Raw genomic sequence first — 21,116 nt, 5'->3', positions numbered from 1 at the left:
GACTGAAACTGACTAACTGACCCAGACTGTATACAATACAACACGACACACCAGCTACTAAACTAACTAAATTAGTTTCAGATATTAGCTCAGCAAGAAGAACATCTACGCATATGCTAGTTTCAGCTGTTAGCAAGAAGAACATCAGCGCATGCGCGGGTGGAGCCGCTGTGGTAGATCTGTTGCTATATGTCTTCGTTATCTTGAAATAACATGATAATTTCATGTAATGACATGATAAATATCTTGTTAAAACATGAAAATATTATATCTTGAAATAACATGATGTTTTCACATTATAACGTGAAAATATAATTATCTTAATATAACGCAATAATTTCATGTAATAACGTGATACATATCTTTTTAAATGTGAAAAAGATATTGTTATAACAAGAAACTTTTCAGCCTTTTTTTATGTGGCAGCAATGTTTCCATACTACAGCCGGGCCCTTCTCAAATTCCTGCCAGTTTGTTGTGTGACCGCTGCGCGCGCCACACTGCTGCACACCGTCTGATGGCTGCACGCGGGGCAGTTGGTACCCGGACTGGGAGGACAGTGGTGTCGCGGCGGATGCTACCGCCAGCCTCTCCTACAGAGAGCTCCAATGTCGCGCGGATTATCTGCAGAACGGCCAGATTACAACGTAAAGAATTTAAAGCGGAGAAAACACAGCGGCACTTGTATGACGGTTATTTTTAAACCGGGATTAAGCTTCAGTTTGCTCACAAAACAGCTCGGGTTGGGGGGGGATAAATAAGGGGGGATACATCAACCTGTTGCATTGTTATGGTTTTCAGGGAAGGGGATGGAATTGGCAGTATCCGTTCCAGATAGTATTCGGTGAGACCAGGTCGTTTTGGGGTAGCCTATCTGAGAACATCGCTTAATAAACACGCGGGACAGTCACTTCTTGTAACCTAACAAAGCAGTTTGAAAGCATTCCAGGTGACAGGGAACGTGTAACACTTCAAACCCCTCCTCCATGGCAGTGTGATAAACTATAAAGTCAGATCGGCCACCGCATGCCCACAGCACAGATCTAGAAGTCTCGCCTTTCCCGTTGCCACGAGCCAAGAGCTTCCATTTTGAATGTGGTCGCCCTCGGCAGCCACGCACTCACGAGACGCACACCGCTGCAAGAACATCCGACAAACTGGACAAAGTCGAGAAAAAGTTGCTGCCCACAAGTTACTCGATTTCTTGCCACATGTAGCCTGCTGAGTGTTGACCATAAAATACAGTTATCATCATTCAACAGGTCGCACTAACTACTGTGTGTGTGTATGTGTGCGTGTGTGTATGTGTGCGTGGTAACTTATTTATGATTTTGGCCTCATACGTCGGCGTACTCATATCCTCTAAAGTTAAAAGTTACGTAAATACGAGACTGAGGTTAGACGGTTGGGTCGACAGTCCAGATGGATAACATCGTTCCGGCTCTTGGATCCTAGACGGAACTTAGCTTCCTCAGTTACAAAGTTTCAACGATTTTACTGGAAACAGGATTGGCACTTTTGTAGCTGTATAAGCTAGTAGATGATCCAATACGCTAACGTTAACGTTAGAGCTGCTACAATCCCACCACCCCGCTATCTTATGTACCCTAGAAGTCTCTAAACCGTAATCACAACAAACATGTCTATTTGTTTTGACCCGCGCTCCTCTCCGTTGTCTCTTCCTTAGGCTTCCTTGGGAAATGATCACTGAACTGGCTTATTCCTACGGGTATGTTATCGTCAGTTGGACAACTAAAATTAGTCTTTGTAATAATACCAGCTATCAAAACAAAACATAGCCTAAACGTCCCGCGAACACAGTCGATAAGTCGATGTTATACAGGCAAACTCATTAGCTTCCAAACTGATGAGTAACATTCTCCTCGGAGGCTTGCTAGCAGCTATCCTAGCAAAGTTGCACTTGAGATCCACCAGCAAAGTGTTGGCTAAAGGTTAGGCGAGCAGCACTCACCCGCTGTTGCGTTACTCGGGTGCCGTAAAACGATCACACAGATCCTAAGAAGTTTACTATCAGGGTTCAGTAACAGTCTGTGGTCAGTTGAAAACTATTAGCGGACTTCACTTACCCGAGTCTCCCGGAGTCTTCATGACGGAGATCGGCAGAGATCTGCCCTCAATCGGACTCCTGGATTCCTCCGGGCCAAAAGTGCAGGCGGCCTACCTGTCCGTCTGCCTCACAGCCTCTAGTTTTCAAGCCCAACTTTCCGTCAGGGTTCACCTGGTTAGTAATGCCTCCGTGTTAATAAGTGAACTGATTTATTTGATCCCGACTGTCAGACTCTTTCAAAATCCTCCGGACCGCCCAGCCCCGTGCTCGGGTTCCTGGCTCCGTTTGGAGAAGCGCGTTCCCCAGCAGCGGAATTCCGTCCCGTTGGAGTCAGCGCGGGGGGTTCAGCAGTCCCGGCATACTCGTGTGAAAGCAACGACTTGTTTTGACTTTATATAAGAGGCAGTCCGAGAGGAGTTCTATCGCTTCCGCTCTTCATTCCTTCATTTCGATGCGTTCGTAACAGTTTGACATGTGGTGTGAAATCTCGGCGAGAGGCTGAGTGAAATTCCCATTCCCGATGTTTTCACCGACTTTCTTCCTCCACTCTCGTCTCTTTTCCCTCACTCTGTCGACTCTTTCTCCTCCCCCTGTTCCTCTCGGGTGTCGTGTTGCGCTCGCGCCTGCACGGGGCCGCCCACACGCGAGGGAGGGGAAACGCGCACGAGTCACGCCCACTCACCATGCGCGGGGTTGGCGTCATTGCAGCATGCGGCGTCGTCGTCATGGAGACCGCCATAGCCGATGTCCGTGGTGACATCACATCCGCGTCCTACGGACCATCGAGGACGATTAGTGAAGCGAGAAAGATCTACATCACCACGTCCGTTTACGTCAGCAACAAGTGGTTTTCTGGCTAATTGCGCCGCTTTTGATTTCATTTTCATGATAATAACCCTCATCAGTCCAGAGACATGTTGTAATAGCCTCACCGCCTCATGGGCCAGAGGCAGAGGCTAATATAACAGTGTGTGTGTGAGGGCCTTTGATTAAAGCAGGCAGGAAACGGCTCTCCTAGGGGTTCAGAGGATATTAGACAACAGAGCCAGTCACTTCACCACAGCTTTGATGGAGTTGGAACATGAACACTGTGATTTTATCTTCAGTCCTCAAACTTCTTTCAACAACAGAGAACAGCAAAGCAAGCACCACTCAGTAGATTTTATAGTATATTCCATTATATATTATTACAGATACAAATGCACTGTTCACATTAAACAATCTGCCAATCAACATCCATTACATTTTCTATCATGATCTATTAAACTATCTGCCTATCAACATGTATTATCTGTCTATCAACAACTTTTCAATTATCTAGGGGAGCCAGGACAGTTGAAACACTTTTTAAAATGTAATTTACAAAGTGATCATATCACACTGAAAGCTATTTTGTCACAACTTACACCTGGCATCTGTCAAATACCGTTGCATTTTCAGCTTTGAACAAAACCTTCAGGAAATATTACAGCAAAAGTGGGACGTGGGTAATGTTTCATTTGTCCCTTCAGGTCGGGACGATTGAAACAGCATGGGGGACGAATGAAACAGGCTAGTTTAAGCCATATAAACTTCCCACAACTTCAATATTTTACTATCATGAATGGTACTCCCAAAAAGTGTTATTTTAGATAGATTGTTGCTAGGCTATACATCTTTGTGAGAATCTGTTAACAACTCATTGCCGTCATTGTGAATCGTGTATGAAACAGTTATTGAAATATCATGCACTGTGGATGATTCTGCCATTTTTATAGCTAGAACAGTAAGTTTTCCCATTTTTCGGTAACACTTTACTTGACGGGTGAGTTCATAACGCAGCTGTCATAAACTGTACATAAAGCATTCATGACTGTTTCATGAGACATGACTCAACATTCATACCAAACCTTTCATGAATGTGGAAGACAGAATGACAACAATTTGTCAAAATAAAAGTCCAACAATCGCAAAGCAGCATTGCCGTTTTTGTTCCAAACCTCTTACCTGATCACGTCACTGAATCATGTCTCATGAAACAGTCATGAATGCTTAATGTGCAGTTTATGACAGCTGCTGTGAATGTGTTATGAACTCACCCATCAAGTAAAGTGTTAGCCTACCCATTTTCTATTGTGGAAAATGTTGTTTCACTAGGTTTTAAGTAAGTATAAGTATAAGTATAGGCCTATGGCTGCCCCATCAATTTTGACGTGTGTTAGGCCACTGCACATCCAAATAAGTGCCCTTAATGACCCACAGCCCGCCAGTCTCCATAGGATAACATGGGGAAACTCGACCCCCCACCTGGTGGGCCCAAATATATATCTTTCTAAAACTGCTTTTCCATGTCTCACCTCCAAAAATTATTGTATAAACACAGATTTGTGTATTTACTTAAAATATATGGAGTTACAGCCTGGTCTGGACGTAGACGTATGACATTATAGCCTGTTTTGCTTTCCATGTAAAAATGGTGTAGCCTACAATAAATGGACACTTTGAATAGCCCACACTACTTTGGACTTGAGACTTTGAATAAACAACCAACAATTCCGACTGCAAGATGCAAGCTTCTGGGTACTCAGATTAAAACGATAGGCTAATGGTCCCGAATTTAAGGACGTTTCAGAATGCCACACACAACGAGTGGTAGACAGAGCAACAGGTCACTTAACTACCAAAGACTGTTTTTGAGTCACATTGTTGCAAATCTCATACGGTGATGCATCTTTCTACAAAATGGTTTGTGTTCTATATCATTGAGTTATTCAATAGGCTAAACATATAGCTTTACATCAAAGCAGAGATGACACTTATAGGCTACCAGAGATTGAGTCACATCACATAGTTGCAAATTTCTTACGATGACATTCCATTTACAGCAACACAGCAACAGCACAGCAACATTCCATTTATCTTCTTTATCAGGAAGTTATTCAATAAGCTTAGCAATAAACTTATAGCTTTAACTCAAAACAGCTGTTAGGCTAATGTCATTTTGATCTGTAAAAATGTCACATGCAGCCATGCCTAAATTCTACTTACTGCACATTATTATATTATAACATAATATTCAGTATTCATTATTAAATGCAAAGCTGGAATGATCATCCTATGTTTAAAGCAGGCCTACCTGCGGGCATGTAATTGGGCTACGGGTTTTCTACAGGAATGGCATGTTTGAACGGGAACTGCACTAGTTCTACAAATGGAGCAGGCATTATGGATGATTAGTAATGTGTGTGTGGGGGGGGTGGGGTTGTCAAATAAAAGTGTGTGTGTGTGTGTGTGTGTGTATGTGAATATTGTCACTGCTTGACAACCAGTGGAGTTCAATTCTGGAAGAGAGGGTCACCAGGTGTGTCCAGACCCCAGAGAGGGTCACCAGGGGCCTCATGTACAAAGCTTGCGTATGCACAAAAATGCTGCGTACGCCACTTCTCACGCTCACGTCCGGATGTACGAAGACTGACTTGAACGTGAGAATGTGCGGTCCTCCACGCAAACTTCATGTCTGGCGTAGGCCTACGCACATTTCCAATGTGTATCGTCAGTTGGCGACACTTAGAGGCAATGCAGCGCAACAACATAGTTGATCGCGAGTCTAGGCCTTTATTTGCACAGTATATTGTGAAACGTGGGTTATTAAAAATTATAACACTTCGAAAGTAGGCCTATGTTTCTATATAAATGGACATGCAACATGCTCAAATTCTACTAAGTTATGCAACAACCTATCTATAATGACAACTGTAGACTTATTAGAGGATACGAATTAAAAGGGAATGTGAAACCTACACATATAGATAGAATAGATACGCTGAATAATAAGCGCGGATAAGGTATATTTTCCTTAGTGTGATTGACTGCATAGGATACTTTGACTTTCCTTGAGTAGGCCTAAGCATTCGCATTATTGTTGTCACACTTGTGTGCAAATATAGGGATATGATCTAGAAATCGTAATGTTGTGGCGATGTGGCCTGGATCAACTTTGTTTATTCCACCTCGAGTGCGCGATGCGTGGTAGCCTACTTGGACACGATTGATTTAATGATTTTTTAATTAATGCAGTTGCGTTTTAATGGTTCAAATGCATCAAACCCAGTTATGCGACCCCTGTCACCTACTTGCAGACTGACCAATAATTCTGCCACGGTCTCTGACCCTATAGCTAGCCACTGCTAAGCTCTGCCACTACTGTTTTTTTTTGTTATTAATTACGGATGATAAAGACGTAAGATTCTTGCCATTTCGTCGGATAAACACTTTTACCTTGCATTCGCTGAAGATAAAACTTTTTTTTATTAATTTGATGATTTCAATTATTAAACTTTGGAGCAGGTTCGAGTATGAATGGATCCACAAATGAGTTTTCATTGTTATTATTGCGGGATAGGCCATTTTGTCTTCACGGAGGTCTGCGCTCTCGAGTGTCTCTAGTTAGCATATTAAAATGAGTGTGATTGAGAAAGGAGAGAGGGTGGAGTGTAATGCTTGTGCGTGTACGCTTAATTTCACGTTAATTGGGATGTACAAAGAAAGGCTGCGTGGAATGCTGCGTACGCACAGTTTCATACATCAGGATTTTTTTGTGCGTACGCTACTTTTCAGGTTTGCACGTACGCAATGTTTTAGTATGAAATCCACACAAGTCTTTGTACATGAGGCCCCAGGTGTGTCCGACCCCAGGGAGGGTCACCAGGTGTGTCCGACCTCAGAGAGGGTGTGTCCGAGGTGCCAGTGTGAACAGAATGAAGTCACCCACAATCCAAACATCTGACCATGCTGGGTGAGGGCTCACACACAATGTAAAGGTCTGACTACGCTGGGTGAGGGCTCACACACAATCTAAAGGTCTGACTACTCTGGGTAAAGGCTCACACACACTATCCAACCATCTGACTACACTGGGTGAAGGCTCACACACACTATGTAAAGGTCTGAGCACACCAGGTGAAGACTTAGTGTGTAGTGGAGGTGTGTAGTGGATGCGGTTGCAGCGGTAGCGTCCCTCGCGATGTCTTAAGAGACATGCAAGTGTAATGGACGCCAGCTAGTACATTAAGGAAACCTCCTGTCAGCACCCAATCCGTACCACCTGCCCGATCCATTCTGCGCATAATTACGTAGTAGAAAACGTAACAATTTCCCTGCCCGATTTATACCACGCATACGCTGCTCGATTTATACCATGCATACGCTGCCCGATTATGCATACGCTGCCCGATTTGTACCACACATACGCTGCCCGATTTATACCACGCATACGCTGCCCGATTACGCATACGCTGCCCGATTTATACCACGCATACGCTGCCCGATTTATACCATGCATACGTTGAAACACTTGATGACCAAGCGGAACAACTGGCAGCATATTTTTGTAGGCTACATTTTATGCAATTCATTATGCAGTTCACAGTGAGTCTGTTTTATAAAGATATTTAAATTAAGAAGTATTAAGAACTTTTTGTCACTGATCCAAAACTGCGTAGCAACGTCTATGTATAGGCAACATTGTTATTTTTGTGAGGTGCTCGATTGTAGTCTGGGGATATTTTTAAATGTGGCCGTCACTAGGCTATGGATTAGCCTACCGAAATTACAAGGTTTTTAAGTGGTGGTGGCCAATCCAAAAAACTAAAGGAGTTGTTATATGTCACATATGTCACAATATTAAGGTCTCTTTTCTTTATAACTTGAACAAGATCCCTCCATGGATGCCATCTTTTGCATAGTTTATGTACTGTACACACATTCAAACAGCGTGTCAACGAATATAAATAATCGCGCAAGCGTAGAACTGATCGTGTAGTGTCGTAAACCGTCGTAAAACAGGCAGCGCTGCCTTGAAGCCGACAGTGGGGGCCCAAAAGACCATAGATCACACTCACCTCCCAATCCGATGGTGCTGAAAGTTATGGGTTCAGGGCTGGACAGGGGTGAACACACACACACACACACACACACTTACACACATACACACACACACACAAACACAACTGCTGCTTGTGAAAAGTGAGTGATTTAAGATTAGGCATATGATTACCAAACCCCACTCATACTGAGATCAGAGACTGAAACAGAATCATCACTAATCATACATCCATCACACACACACTTCTCCCTCAGGCAAAAGGTTTTTCACACAGGAAGTGCAGTTGGAAAGAGGAGGGGGAGAGAGAGGGGCGGGGGGTGAATGAGCTGAAGAAAGGGGCAAGCTGGTGGTGTGTGTGTGTGTGAGAGAGAGAAAGCTGTTTGTTGCTCACTTGGTTGGTTTTGCTAGTTAAGATTAAGATTATACAAAAACTATTGCTTTTCATAAATCTTGGTGGAAATGTGTAGCATGGGCCAAATGTAATCTAAGGCTATGTTTACATGTGGCTGGCTATTTCCATAAACGGACATTTCACCCTCTCCGTTTTCAAAAATAACATCGTGCACACCTGTCAGTTTTCAGAAAAGTTTTTGTTTACACTAACCCGTGTATATATGCCGTCAAGAGCATGCCAAACCTTTAGGTAGCAGTGTAACGAGAAGCTCAAGGCCGCGTTAGCCAATCAGAATCCCAAAAATAGCAACAAATCACTTCCTCTTTATCTTTTAAACTGTATTTGCAATTGCAAACAGACGAAAAGAGTTTGCACCAACATAAATGCGACTGCTACTCTGAATGCATCCATGATCACCATAGCCAAATATAAAATGTAGGCTAAACATAGGTTGCACTTTTGGCGTTTTTTCAAAATAACCATGTACGTGTAAACAAGGCCTAAATCATACAGGATAATTAGCCTGGAGAGATAAGTGATCCTAAATTATTCTAATCAAGTTTGTATGTGTGTGTATGTGTTGCCTAAATGATTTCACTTTCACTCTCTCTAATTGTGCTGCTTGAGTCTAAATAAACAGCGACTTTTATTATGAAACTCTAACACATTTTGCCATTCTCATGCATGCAACAGAAACACAAGAAAGTTGCCTGTAAATACGTGTATATCTTCACAATAATCATGAAAAATTACTGTTGATAACAATGAATGACTGTAATAGGATCGTAATAAAACGTTCCTGTGACAAGTTGCTATTCACGATATCAGTAGAGCTTTGTACAAGCAACTCAATAGAGCTCTGTGAACCACAGGCTGCATGTTTTCATGTGCCTTGTGTGTAATCACACACACACACACACACACACACACACACACATGCATATAGACATGATAGAACTGTCAGAGATGGGTTGTTTCCTCTTTGTATAATCTAGCAGCTGGATCCACATTCGCTGATCCTGATCCCGATCCTCATCTGATCCTGATCCTGATCCACATCTGTGGGGTATACTACGAAGCACGTTAGACATATCTAGGCTACGTAGACATATTGAGGCTTCACAAAGCCTTGACTCAGGGGTATACGTTAAGTAATACTACGATAGCAGTTATGTGATATATTTGTCAAAGTAGACTTTCAGCTGAGATCTGTGCGCGTTCTCGGTGTTGGGATGACGTTGGCCAATCGTGAAACGTGGAGACGCACAAGACCGCCTCTATTTAAAAACAATTACTTCCGCATTCATGAGCGATAGCTTAATCTACACTGCAGTACTTTTTTTGTGTATAACCTATAACATCAAATAAATCAATTGTCATCAGTTGTTGTATGGTATGCACGTCCATAGTGGGATATTTGCACGCACAGCACTATTAAAGCGCATTCGAGATCCAAAATGTTAGTAGAGGCGGAGCTCCACCTGTAAGATATATGACAGAATCCTACACATGAGATAACTTCGTTTTTAACTCATGAATTCGTTTTTAACTCATGAGTTTTTAACTCATGAATGCCAAGCTGTTTTCGGGAGCTTTGTCCTAGAGTGCCAGCAATCTAGACCATTGTTGATGATTTTTGTACAGCCACAGCATATTCTGTGTTATAGCTATGAACACATACAATGGCTTGTTTAAAAGGTGAGACTTTAAGCTCTCGGTGGGTGCAAACCGTGTATTTCTACACGCCTCTGTTCCTGAGAAATCCCAAGCTAAACAGTGGCTAGTTTTCATCAAAATCGCTGTTTTTTTTTCTAGAAATGGAGATATAACGTCTTTCATGAAATATGAAGTGTTGCCTGTTACTTACTTGTGTAAACTTTCCGGGAAGTGATCAGCGAGACCTGGCGAGACTGCCACCTAGTGATAGACCCATGAAAAGGGCCTGGTTTTGACCTGACGTGCATGCGTCACTGATTCGACCCAAAGCGGCAACCGAGTTATGATAAAATGTCCAGATAAAATGTCCAGATTATTTTCTTTCCATTAATCACAGAGTTCCCAAAATCACATATAAGGTGTGTTACAGAGTCTAGTTTCGTAATTAAAAAAAAAAGCTAAAAGCTACGAGATTTGTAGTACACCCCACTGATCCTCATCTGATCTTGATCCTGATCTGATTCTGATCCCAGTCCTCATCTGATCCCGATCCTGATCCTCATCTGATCCTGATCCCGATCCTCATCTGATCCCGATCCTCATCCTGATCCTCATCTGATCCTGATCCTCATCTGATCCTTATCTGGATTCTCATCTAATCCTGATCCCGATCCTCATCTGATCCTGATCCCGATCCTCATCTGATCCTTATCCGGATTCTCATCTGATCCTGATCCCGATCCTCATCTGATCCTTATCCGGATTCTCATCTGATCCTGATCCTCATCTGACCCTGGTCCTGATCCTCATCTGATCCTGATCTGGTCCTGATCCTGATCCTCATCTGATCCTTATATGATCCTGGTGATTTCCATGTCTGTATGTGAAGTTCAGTAAAATCCCTCGCCTGTTTCCCAACTTGAAGAGTTAAGGAATGGCATTTTCACTTGTGTCTGAGGCTACATCTACACTATGTCGGATACAAATGTATCCGACGCACTTCTGTTATGATTCGCCCTCGCTTCCACGTTAGACCATCGGATCAGCGTAAGTGGAGCAATTTTGATCCATTGGAGACCCCAAACTCATTTTGCTCCGCAGCCGTATCGGACGAATGTGGACTGTGTGTCTGTAGTGTGTTGAGGAACCATCTGAAAACAAATGACGTACAAGCCCATGTTCCCTTCCCTGATTCGTTCTGCTCGTTTCACATGATTTTAGAAGAAAAAACGTGATAATTTCATGTAAATATCTTGTTAAACCGTGAAAAAGATATGTAACTTTTCACTTTATCTTTTTATTTATTTTAGTGTGGCAGCAATGCACTTCCGTACAGTCAGTTCCGTACACGCCTATTTGTCTGGGGCTTTCTATAGTTTCAGTACTGGCTGTATCGTGAGACAAACAGCAAGAACAGAATAGGTTGGTCTATTTCACTTAACCCGCTGTTCTAACCCTCTGCGCGCGGATACCTAACATTTCATTCGTTGCCTACATCTTTTTTTTGTCTTATTCGAAACAATTCTTGTAGGTATCCATTACTCTGCACCAGAAATAATCATCACCTACGTGATCGCTCTATCTCCCTCTCTCCTAGCAAAGAAATGCACATTTTTGTCAGAAGATCCTGCTTGAGATTGAGTTGGGGGGGGGGGGGGTCGGGTCGTCTCACCTGGCGAAAATTTGTGTATTTCTTTTCCAATTTTTCTATTCCAATTGCTATTCGTTTTAACAAATATTTATAATAAAGTACTTTTATATTGTATATCTCCTTCTGATTGATTCGTGTCATCTCCCCTTGGATTTTTAATATGGTATTTACAACGAGTGAGAGAGAGAGAGTGGAGTGGAGAGAGCAAGTATGTGTATGTGTGAGTGAGAGAGAGAGAGAGGTATTTTTGACTTTATGTGAGATGCTATATTTGGCGCTATGTGTGTGTGTGTGTGTGTGTGTGTGTGTGTGTGTCCTCTAGCCCTGGCCACTACCAGACGTGTGTGTGTGTGCACGCATGTGTGTGTGTCCTCGGAACATTCCCCTCTTATTGGCACAAGCTTCCTTTACCCTCTTTCTCTCTCTCTCCCTCTCACACTCTCCCTCTCTCTCCCATTAACCCATGTACCACTATCACACCAGACACCACATTTAGCCCCTCCAGCCCCGAGTGTCTGTGTGTGTGTGTCCTCCAGCCCTGAGTGTGTGTGTGTTCTTGTCCTCCAGCCCTGAGTGTCTGTGTGTGTGTTTGTGTGTGTCTGTGTCCTCCAGCTCTGAGTGTGTGTGTGTCCTCCAGCTCTGGCCACTCATATTCTCATGTTCGGTACATGGGGTTGTGGGTTAAAGTCCAGGCAGGTTTGTGTATTTGTGTGTGTTTGTATTTGAGTGTGTGTGTTTTATATGTGTGTGTGTGTGTTTTACAGTATATGTGTGTATTTGTGTGTGTGTGTGTGTGTGTATTTGTGTGTGTTTTATATATATGTGTGTGTGTGTGTTTTATAGACCAGACTAAGACCAGACCAAACTAACAGACCAAACCAGACTAAGGGCATTTTCACACCGACAGCCATTTTAATCAAATTCGTTGTGCTCATTTTATGCCCATGTTCCCTTCCCTGATTCGTTGTGCTCATATCACGTGACAATTAGACGGTGGGCCAACGACGTTTCCTACGCTGTTGGCTGATTGACTTCGATAGACTAAACCATATTTTATGTATGGAATAAAACAATTTGACTATGTCTACCAAAATTTGTTTGCAGCTCATGTTCAATCGTATACCTTCACAAACTTTTATTTTAACCGTTAGTCTTCTCGGGCACATCCACGGATCATTCTAGTCATTGACCCAATCAGATCAGAGTTCCTAACATCATTGATTCATGTCAGCCAACCGCGTACAACTTAAACAGGACCCCAAACTGTAAACATCGAAATGCCGGAACTACATACAACGGCTGACAAACTTTTCTTACAGATCCTGACTTCACGGTGAAATTTTTGAAAATACACTTATTATGACCGCCGCGCAGCGAAGCCAGTGGCCGGAGACAGTTTTCTGTGAATATCTCGAGAACCGTAGGGCCTTGGAGGTCCCCCTTTTTTTTGTATGTTGGTCTTAAGGGGGCATGTCAACTCATCCCATTACCACTTATTTCATGTATAGCGCCACCTAGTAAAAATTAAAAAGCAAAAAATTAGGTGTTTTCATCACAATATCTCTGGCTGACATGGTCAAAACTGCACAAAATTAAAAATGTAGGATCATTATGACACCTTCCGAATGCATGCCAAGTTTTGTGAACTTTCGTTCATGGGGGGCCTTACAATAAAATTATTTATGTGTACATTTAGTGACTGTACACCAACAAGGATTCCTGGGACACTGAAAGACCGGGGTACACGAAACTTGGTGGGCATGTAACCCCACATGGATAGCATGGAACCATCGTTTTTCGTTTTGATCTGTAGTCCCCCCACTGTAGTCCCCCCGAAAGGAGGGTAGGGCAGACCTCAAGATTTCTCCCGTAGGGCCTAGGATGACCAATTTTTTCTGTATGTTTGCCTCCAGGGGTCATGTTAACCCATTCCATGTGCACACATGTGCATAAACAGATACACATGCACACACATACATTCACAGTAATCATACGTATGACACAGTAGACATATGAACGCATGCATGCACATGCACAAACACACATACGCAGACAAACACACAAGCATGCACACACACACACACACACACACACACACACACACACACACAAACATAAACGTGTGCACGCACACATGCACACAATTCAAGAATTTCTCAGAATTATGAACAGGCAAGATGGGGGTGGGGTTGTATAAACTGAATTTTACATGTGAAATCTATGAACTAATCATGTTTTGGTACTTGTTGTCTAGCAGATACCAGTGAGAATTGAGTGTGGATAATGCAATTTAGTGAGACAGAACCATATAGGCCTTTCAGCGTGATTTCTTTTTGTGGAAAAAATGTGCTGGACTGGGCGGCAGTCATATTTTGTACCGCTCTGCGGTACATCTAGTTTATTACAAATTCGTTGTCTGCCTCTTACCTGGTTCCTTTGTGCACATGGTGTAGTAGAATGTTTCTAAAAAACGGTAAAATTCTCTGAATACCGAACTAAGATGTCTTAAAACATGGAGTGCTTGAATTTATGTCTTTATTGAATGTATATCTTTATTTGTATTACAAAGGATGAAATCATTTTACAATGACAATGAGGAACACAAAACAACAGTGTACAAGACAAAATAAACAGCAAAATACTAATAGTCCGGCAGCCTGGAGAATTTTAATCAAAGGAAAAGATATTTGAACACATATAATTCAAACTGATGACACAAATGAGAGGAGACTCTTGTTTCATGCAGCTATGGTCCGCCGAGAGGTCATAGTGAACAACTTTCAGTCAACCCCTAAACTCACATGGCCACCAACAGCAGAACAGCTAACCCTTTTCTTCTGCCTCAAGCCTAATACCAAATAAGCTATTCAACTTTATTGTCTGTACTACAGGCATGATAACAGATACTTGCATTGACAATGACCAAGTGAATGTCTGTAAAGGAGACTGAGAGAATTGTCTCAACTTGTCAGGACATTTTGAGTCTGTCCACAAAGGGGAGATGGCTTATGCCTAAACATTGTGTACTAGCTATGGCAGTGAGACACCTGGATGCATCAAGCACAGCTGATAGGTGTACTTTATGATCTGTGGCACTGTTCCTCAAACTCACTGGTCCTCAAACATGACATAGTCTCTTGATGTCATATTATCTAAGTGTATATATTTTATTTTATTATTCTTTGGCTAAAGCGCTATGTACAGCACTTTAGTCAGTGCGAGCTGTGTTTAAATGTGCTCTAAAAATAAACTTTACTTACTTACTTACTTACTGGCACAGCTGCAATTAGAACAGGGTGAAACATACATCCCCAAAATATCCAAATCACTCTAGTTTGGAATAACAATGATTTTGGAGAGGAAACATTGTCTGGAAAAGGTACGACAACACAAATGGCATCATAATTCAAAAAACAATTACTCCTATTGAGACTACTAGCATTAGAAAAAAGAGGACAGGCTCTGAACATTTTGAAATATTTGTGGATTTTAAAATCTAGCAATAGTCTTTGATCAAGCCAACTATGGCAAAGCTCAAGGGATAAGGTGTAATAAGGAGTAATGACGCATACAAGAAAAGATTGGGTGAGTTTCACAACTGTATTGTTTTACACAAATGTGAACAAACGTGCACAAACATCACAGACCACTTGGAGATGCAAACAATATCAGATTTTTGGTTGATTTGACCATCAGTTAACTTTGAAACAGGCACTTTACTTTGGATAGACAATTGCAATACATCATAGTGATTAATGTCAAAAAATCTAGAGAGTAAGTCAATATGACACCTCCGATACGTTTAGTTACCAAATTGATAGCCAAGGAGCCAGAAGTGAACACACATGGATGGCTATAAAAACAGTTTCATTATACAACTAAACACGACAAAATACTTTTATAACCCTTGAGCCAGCTCCTTATTATGTGATCTCAATGGCGATGCAGCGTTTGTTTGCACCTCAAACAGCATGGCGTACCTGGTTACTGTCCCAAAACACCCTCAAATACCTGTATGTTTGTGTGAAAGAATGGCTTTCCTGTCCTGCAATGGCAAGCGTTTTGGGGATGGTGGCTTACAAGACATTCTCATCGAAGCTGATGTTGGTGCTGGCACTGTTGGGGGAGTTCTAACAGGTCACCAATGATTAGAGCAGTGGTTCTCAAATGGGGGCACTCCAGGGGGTATGTGAGAATAGAATAGAATCCATGCAGAAATACTTTAAAAACAATTATTTAATAAATATTTGAGGAAAATATAAGTTCATAAAATGAATGTTATATTTCAGTAGGCTATTCAATTTCATTATCCTAAAAACCCCCCATACCAGGATGGTTCGACCCAACCTGTCACATGCCACCCGCCATCACCTGTTAATCACTGTCAAAACTCAAACGATGGAATCGTGGTTGAAGCGTAGCGGTAATTCTTGTGAAAACACGGAGGGACAAGTGGCAAAGAAGGCCAAACCAGAGCGGGCAAAATTCCGGCTGTATCTTGAGGAATATGTCTTATTGCTCTGTTTAAAGTCTTTTTTTCTCAACTAAAAATGCTTTGCGCTATGGCAAGCCGATTGAGCATTTATTCAGATATCTTGATATCAGGCATAATTGTCATGTACATGCAAGCCATTTCTGGCCACTAGTTAACTAGTGAGCCATTTCTGTGTGAACTAGTTAACTAGTGACAGCCAAAATGCTCACTAGTTAACTAGTAAGGCCCAAATTCTCTCTAGTTAACTAGTTCATATGTTTCATATCTTACTAGTTAACTAGTAATGCTCAGCATGTTCACTAGTTAACTAGTGGACACTGAAATGTGCACTAGTTAACTAGTTTAAAGACTTCTATATTTTACTAGTCAACTAGTAAGGTACAAAAATGTTTACTAGCTGACTACTGAATGTCAAATTCCCACTTGTTAACTTCTATGTAATTTGGCCAGCCGCTTGAGCATTTATTCTGATATCTTGATATCAGGCCATTTTTGTCAACTAGTTAACTAGTGAGCCATGTTTGTGCACACTAGTTAACTAGTGACAGCATAAATGCCCACTAGTTAACTAGTAAACACATATTAGCTTCACTAGTTAACTAGTTAAGGCCAAAATGCATACCAGTCAGCTAGTTGAAGGCTTTTGGGTCTCACTAGTTAACTAGTGACAGCCAAAAATGTGCACATGTTTACTAGTGAAGGCAAAACTCCTCACTAGTTAACTAGTTGGAGTAGGTCAATGTCACGAGTTAACTAGTGAACCATAAATGGCTTACTAGCTAGCTAGGTGATGGCAGCAGGCTCACTAGTTAACTAGTTGATCCATCCTTTGTCCAAACTAGTTAACTAGTGAGGTCATAAATGTATACTAGTAAACTAGTTGAAGCCTAAATTCACACTAGTCAGCTAGTGGTGCAGAATTAAAATTAGGAGGCGGAGAACTCTGAAAATTGAGACTTTCTATTGGCTCCCTATGTCCAAATAGAACATGACAACCAATCACAGCGCAGAATTTCACAAAATCCCACCCATAACATTTGCATGTGGCACACAAGTTAACATGCTGGCCAAAGGAACTTTAACTAGTAAACTAGTGGCTTCAATGTGACACTTACATGTAAACTAGTGAAGGCAGAACTGCTCACTAGTTAACTAGTGAAGACACAAATGCCCACTAGTTAACTAGTGAGGTCTAAAAAGTGTCACTAGTTTACTAGTGTGCACCAAAACACCCACTAATGAACTAGTGATGGCAATTTCCATTCGACTAGTTAACTAGTGAGGTGCAAAAAGTGTCACTAGTTTACTAGTGTGCTCCAAAACGCCCACTTGTTAACTAGTGAAGGCCATTTCAGCCCCACTAGTTAACTTGTGAGATGCCAAAATGGTCACTTGTTAACATGTAAAGGACAAAATACCCTCTAGTTTACTAGTGAGGGTGTTGTAGGCCTTACTAGTTAACTAGTGGCATGTATATTTTGTTCACTAGTTAACTAGTTACACCTAAAAGAGAAACAAGCTGACTGTTTTTGTCCACTAGTTAACTAGTGGAACAATTGAAGTCTCACTAGTTTGCATGTGTGGCAGTGAAGCAGCTCACTAGTTAACTAGTGCCTGAAACGGCTATTATGCAAATTCTAATGAGAGGGTGAGTAGAAGACTCCTATTGGGTATTATGTAAGAATCCCACCCAGTCTAAAAGTAAATTTACTGTTCATAGCCTCGCGATCAGGTCCTGATGGGTGCCCCTAGTGGCTAAAGTGACACACTGCTCTGCAACGGTACTTCAGTATAGATAGTAAAGCAGAGCCTGCAGTATGCAGTATCTCATATTCTGCCAAAATGTTTTTTAATAATAACAGGGAAACCCCATGCTTTAACAAGTGAGCTCTTAGTGATCCACACCAAAGATTCAAGGGATCGATTTTAATATTATTCTTTGTTTATTGTTGCTAGGCAACCACAGACATATATGTGTCCATTCAGTCGCGCTTTTCTGATTAATAGCTGAAAAACAAAAGATTGTACACATTAACTGCACATGGTTTCAAAAGTAATTAAAAGCTCAAAGATCAAGAAAAAAACTTCATGCACTTCTAAGGAATTGTACCCTAGTCTCCCACATGGTCTCCTGCTGCTTAACCACTTGAGCTAGTCTTGCTACATCAGTAAAGCTATCATCAATGTTCATGTTACTGAAACGTTTTGTTGCTAGGCAACCATATACAAATGCCTCCAGTTTTATCCCGATTTTCAGACTAATAACTGAAAAACTAAAGATTGTAGACATTAACTGAATGAAGATTACAGCAATACACCACAACTTTGTCACTAGACATGTTATCAAAACATATTTTTATGCTCAAACGATCTTAGTTTATAAAAGTTTGCTCTTAGAACAGCCTGGACGAAGTCAGCCATGTTTTCTAGGTTTCTGAGTCCTAAATGAACCAATCAAAATCCTTGTTCCGCCTTCTTCATTTGCATGCTAGTTAACTAGTTGCACAAAATGCCAGCCGTTTGTGTATTTATTCAAATTCCACTAGTTTACTAGTGTGAGGGGCATTTTTCTCCTAGTTCATTATGGACAGTGTTTTGTCTTCACTAGCTAACATGTAAGGCTCAAAATGCCCTCTATAAGCTAGTGAAAGGCATTAATAATGCAGATATGCTCACTAGTTAACTACTAGTGACACTTTTTAGACCTCACTAGTTAACTAGTGGGCATTTGTGTCTTCACTAGTTAACTAGTGAGCAGTTCTGCCTTCACTAGTTTACATGTAAGTGTCACACTGAAGCCACTAGTTTACTAGCTAGAGTACCTTTGGCCAGCATGTTAACTTGTGTGCCACATGCAAATGTTGTGGGTGGGATTTCGTGAAATTCTGCACTGTGATTGGTTATCATGTTCTATTTGGACATAGGGAGCCAATAGAAAGCCTCAATTTCCAGAATTCTTTGCCTCCTAATTTGAATTCTGCGCCACTAGTTGACTAGTGTGAATTTTGTCTTGAACTAGTTTACTAGTATACATTTATGACCTCACTAGTTAACTAGTTTGGACAAATGATGCATCAACTAGTTAACTAGTGAGCCTACTGCCATCACCTAGCTAGCTAGTAAGCCATTTATGGTTCACTAGTTAACTAGTGAGGTGTTTTGCCTTCACTAGTAAACATGTGCACATTTTTGGCTGTCACTAGTTAACTAGTGAGACCCAAAAGCCTTCAACTATCTGACTGGTATGCATTTTGGCCTAGTTAACTAGTAGACATTTCTGGCTCTCACTAGTTAACTAGTGAAGCTAAAATGTGTCCACTAGTTAACTAGAGAGCCTTTTGGCTCCCACTAGTTAACTAGTGTGCATATTTTGGCCCTCATTAGTTAACTAGTTCACACAAACATGGCTCACTAGCAGTGATGCCGGTAATGCATTACTTAGTAACGCGTTAGTCTATTTTGACCACTTTTTTCAGTAATGAGTAATCTAACGCGCTAACGCGCCAGTAATCAGATTAAAGTTACTTATCTAAGTTACTGTGTGTTACTAATTTTGTCATTTTCCTTAATAAAAAGATATATTCTTTGCTTTCTTCTTGTCTTGGGGATTAATGTCATGTAGGCTATGCTCACGTTTTCAGCATGAGCACAATTCACGTGTAAAACCATGCAGCGACACAAACGTAAACAATGGAGGGAGGAGAGAGATGCACATTTCATCAGTCATTACTTTGAGTTTGTGTCAGCTAAACATGACAACATTAAGGTACATTGTACATTCTGTGCTGGCGACAAAGTGCTGTCTAGCTAGACATCCCAAGTCTCCCGAAGTTTTGGGAGTCTCCCACATATTGATAGCGGCTTCCTGACGCCCGCAAATTACATAAAATCTCCCGGAACCTAGAGCGAACAAGAGCACGAAAGCCAGACCGGACTTCAAATCGCGTGTGCATATGAGCTTAACGCGCACACAACGGAGAGGGAGAGAGAGAGGAGTGGTGCGTTTGTGCCTGAAGCGCATCCAAGACAGAGAGCATCCTGGTCTGTTTTGCTAAATCAACCAATCAGTTTTCAGTGTAAGTGTGCTTATATCTCTTTTCTCCCAAACTTAATTAATCAGTTCAGTCAGTGTATCTAGGAACAGGAGCGTGATGGCAGCGTCAGTGCCCCTCAAAAAGGAAGATTTAAGACCCATTCACATCAGACTACACAAAAGTGTACCCAATTGTCTCAAAAGATTAAAACATAATGATAATCTTGCACACTGCACTGTTTGTATTAGCGACTTTAGCATTGCTCACGGCGGGTTAAATGATTGCAAAATACTTGTTGAGGTGAATTTAACAAGTGTAATTTAATTTGCATATTACTCAGGCCTATACAAGATGGCTAGTTGCCAAGGCTACATGAAAAACAAATCTACAAAAGATCTACATAGTTTACTATAACAATTTCTATCAATAGGCCTTCCTTATTTGGTGTAGCCTACTTAGACATTATTGAACAAACATCTGAATTTCATTATCTAAGTAGGTTAGGTTGGGATGTCTGCTATACATTGCTGTTAAAATGCACTTCCAGTATAGTGAGTATTGGCAAAACCAGTTATCATTTTTATGTTGAGGCGGTGGGGGTGTTGTCGGCAGCTGCTGAAAGTAACTAATAAAGTAACTTGTAATCTAACTTAGTTATTTTTAAAATCAAGTAATCAGTAAAGTAACTAAGTTACTTTTTAAAGGAGTAATCAGTAATCAGTAATCAGATTACTTTTTTTACTAAGGTAACTGTGGCAACACTGCTCACTAGTTAACTAGTTGACAAAAATGGCTTACATGTACATGACAATTATGCCTGATATCAAGATATCAGAATAAATGCTCAATCGGCTTGCCATATGCGCTGGTTAGGGGGTACTTGGCTGAAAAAATATTTCACAGGGGACACATCACTGAAAAAAGGTTGAGAACCACTGGATTAGAGGATTGAAAG

General features: G+C 41.4%; 1 protein-coding gene and 1 long non-coding RNA gene across 5 annotated transcripts in view; both read right to left on the bottom strand.

The window, feature by feature from the left end:
* The window catches only part of erfl3 (Ets2 repressor factor like 3), a 39,091-nt gene extending 36,330 nt beyond the window's left edge, over nucleotides 1-2,761 (bottom strand). For all 4 annotated transcript variants that reach the window (XR_006034641.1, XM_042107290.1, XM_042107291.1 and 1 more), the window contains exon 1: nucleotides 2,088-2,761. Coding sequence is in view for 3 of the 4 variants with exons in the window: in XM_042107290.1 (XP_041963224.1) it covers nucleotides 2,088-2,109 (22 nt within the window). In the remaining variant the exon portion in view is untranslated. The remainder of the gene's footprint in view (nucleotides 1-2,087) is intronic.
* Nucleotides 2,762-8,445: 5,684 nt separating this feature from the next.
* Nucleotides 8,446-20,861, bottom strand: LOC121720831. The gene is made up of 3 exons (XR_006034642.1): nucleotides 20,849-20,861; nucleotides 18,271-18,272; nucleotides 8,446-8,661 (listed from the first exon to the last, which is right to left on the bottom strand). It is a non-coding gene; the product is annotated as an uncharacterized LOC121720831 (long non-coding RNA).
* Nucleotides 20,862-21,116: the final 255 nt, after the last annotated feature.

The sequence above is a fragment of the Alosa sapidissima genome, chromosome 10 (genome assembly GCF_018492685.1).
Source record: "Alosa sapidissima isolate fAloSap1 chromosome 10, fAloSap1.pri, whole genome shotgun sequence".
Taxonomy (NCBI): Eukaryota; Metazoa; Chordata; class Actinopteri; order Clupeiformes; family Clupeidae; genus Alosa; species Alosa sapidissima.
This window is presented reverse-complemented; position numbering and strand designations above follow the sequence as displayed.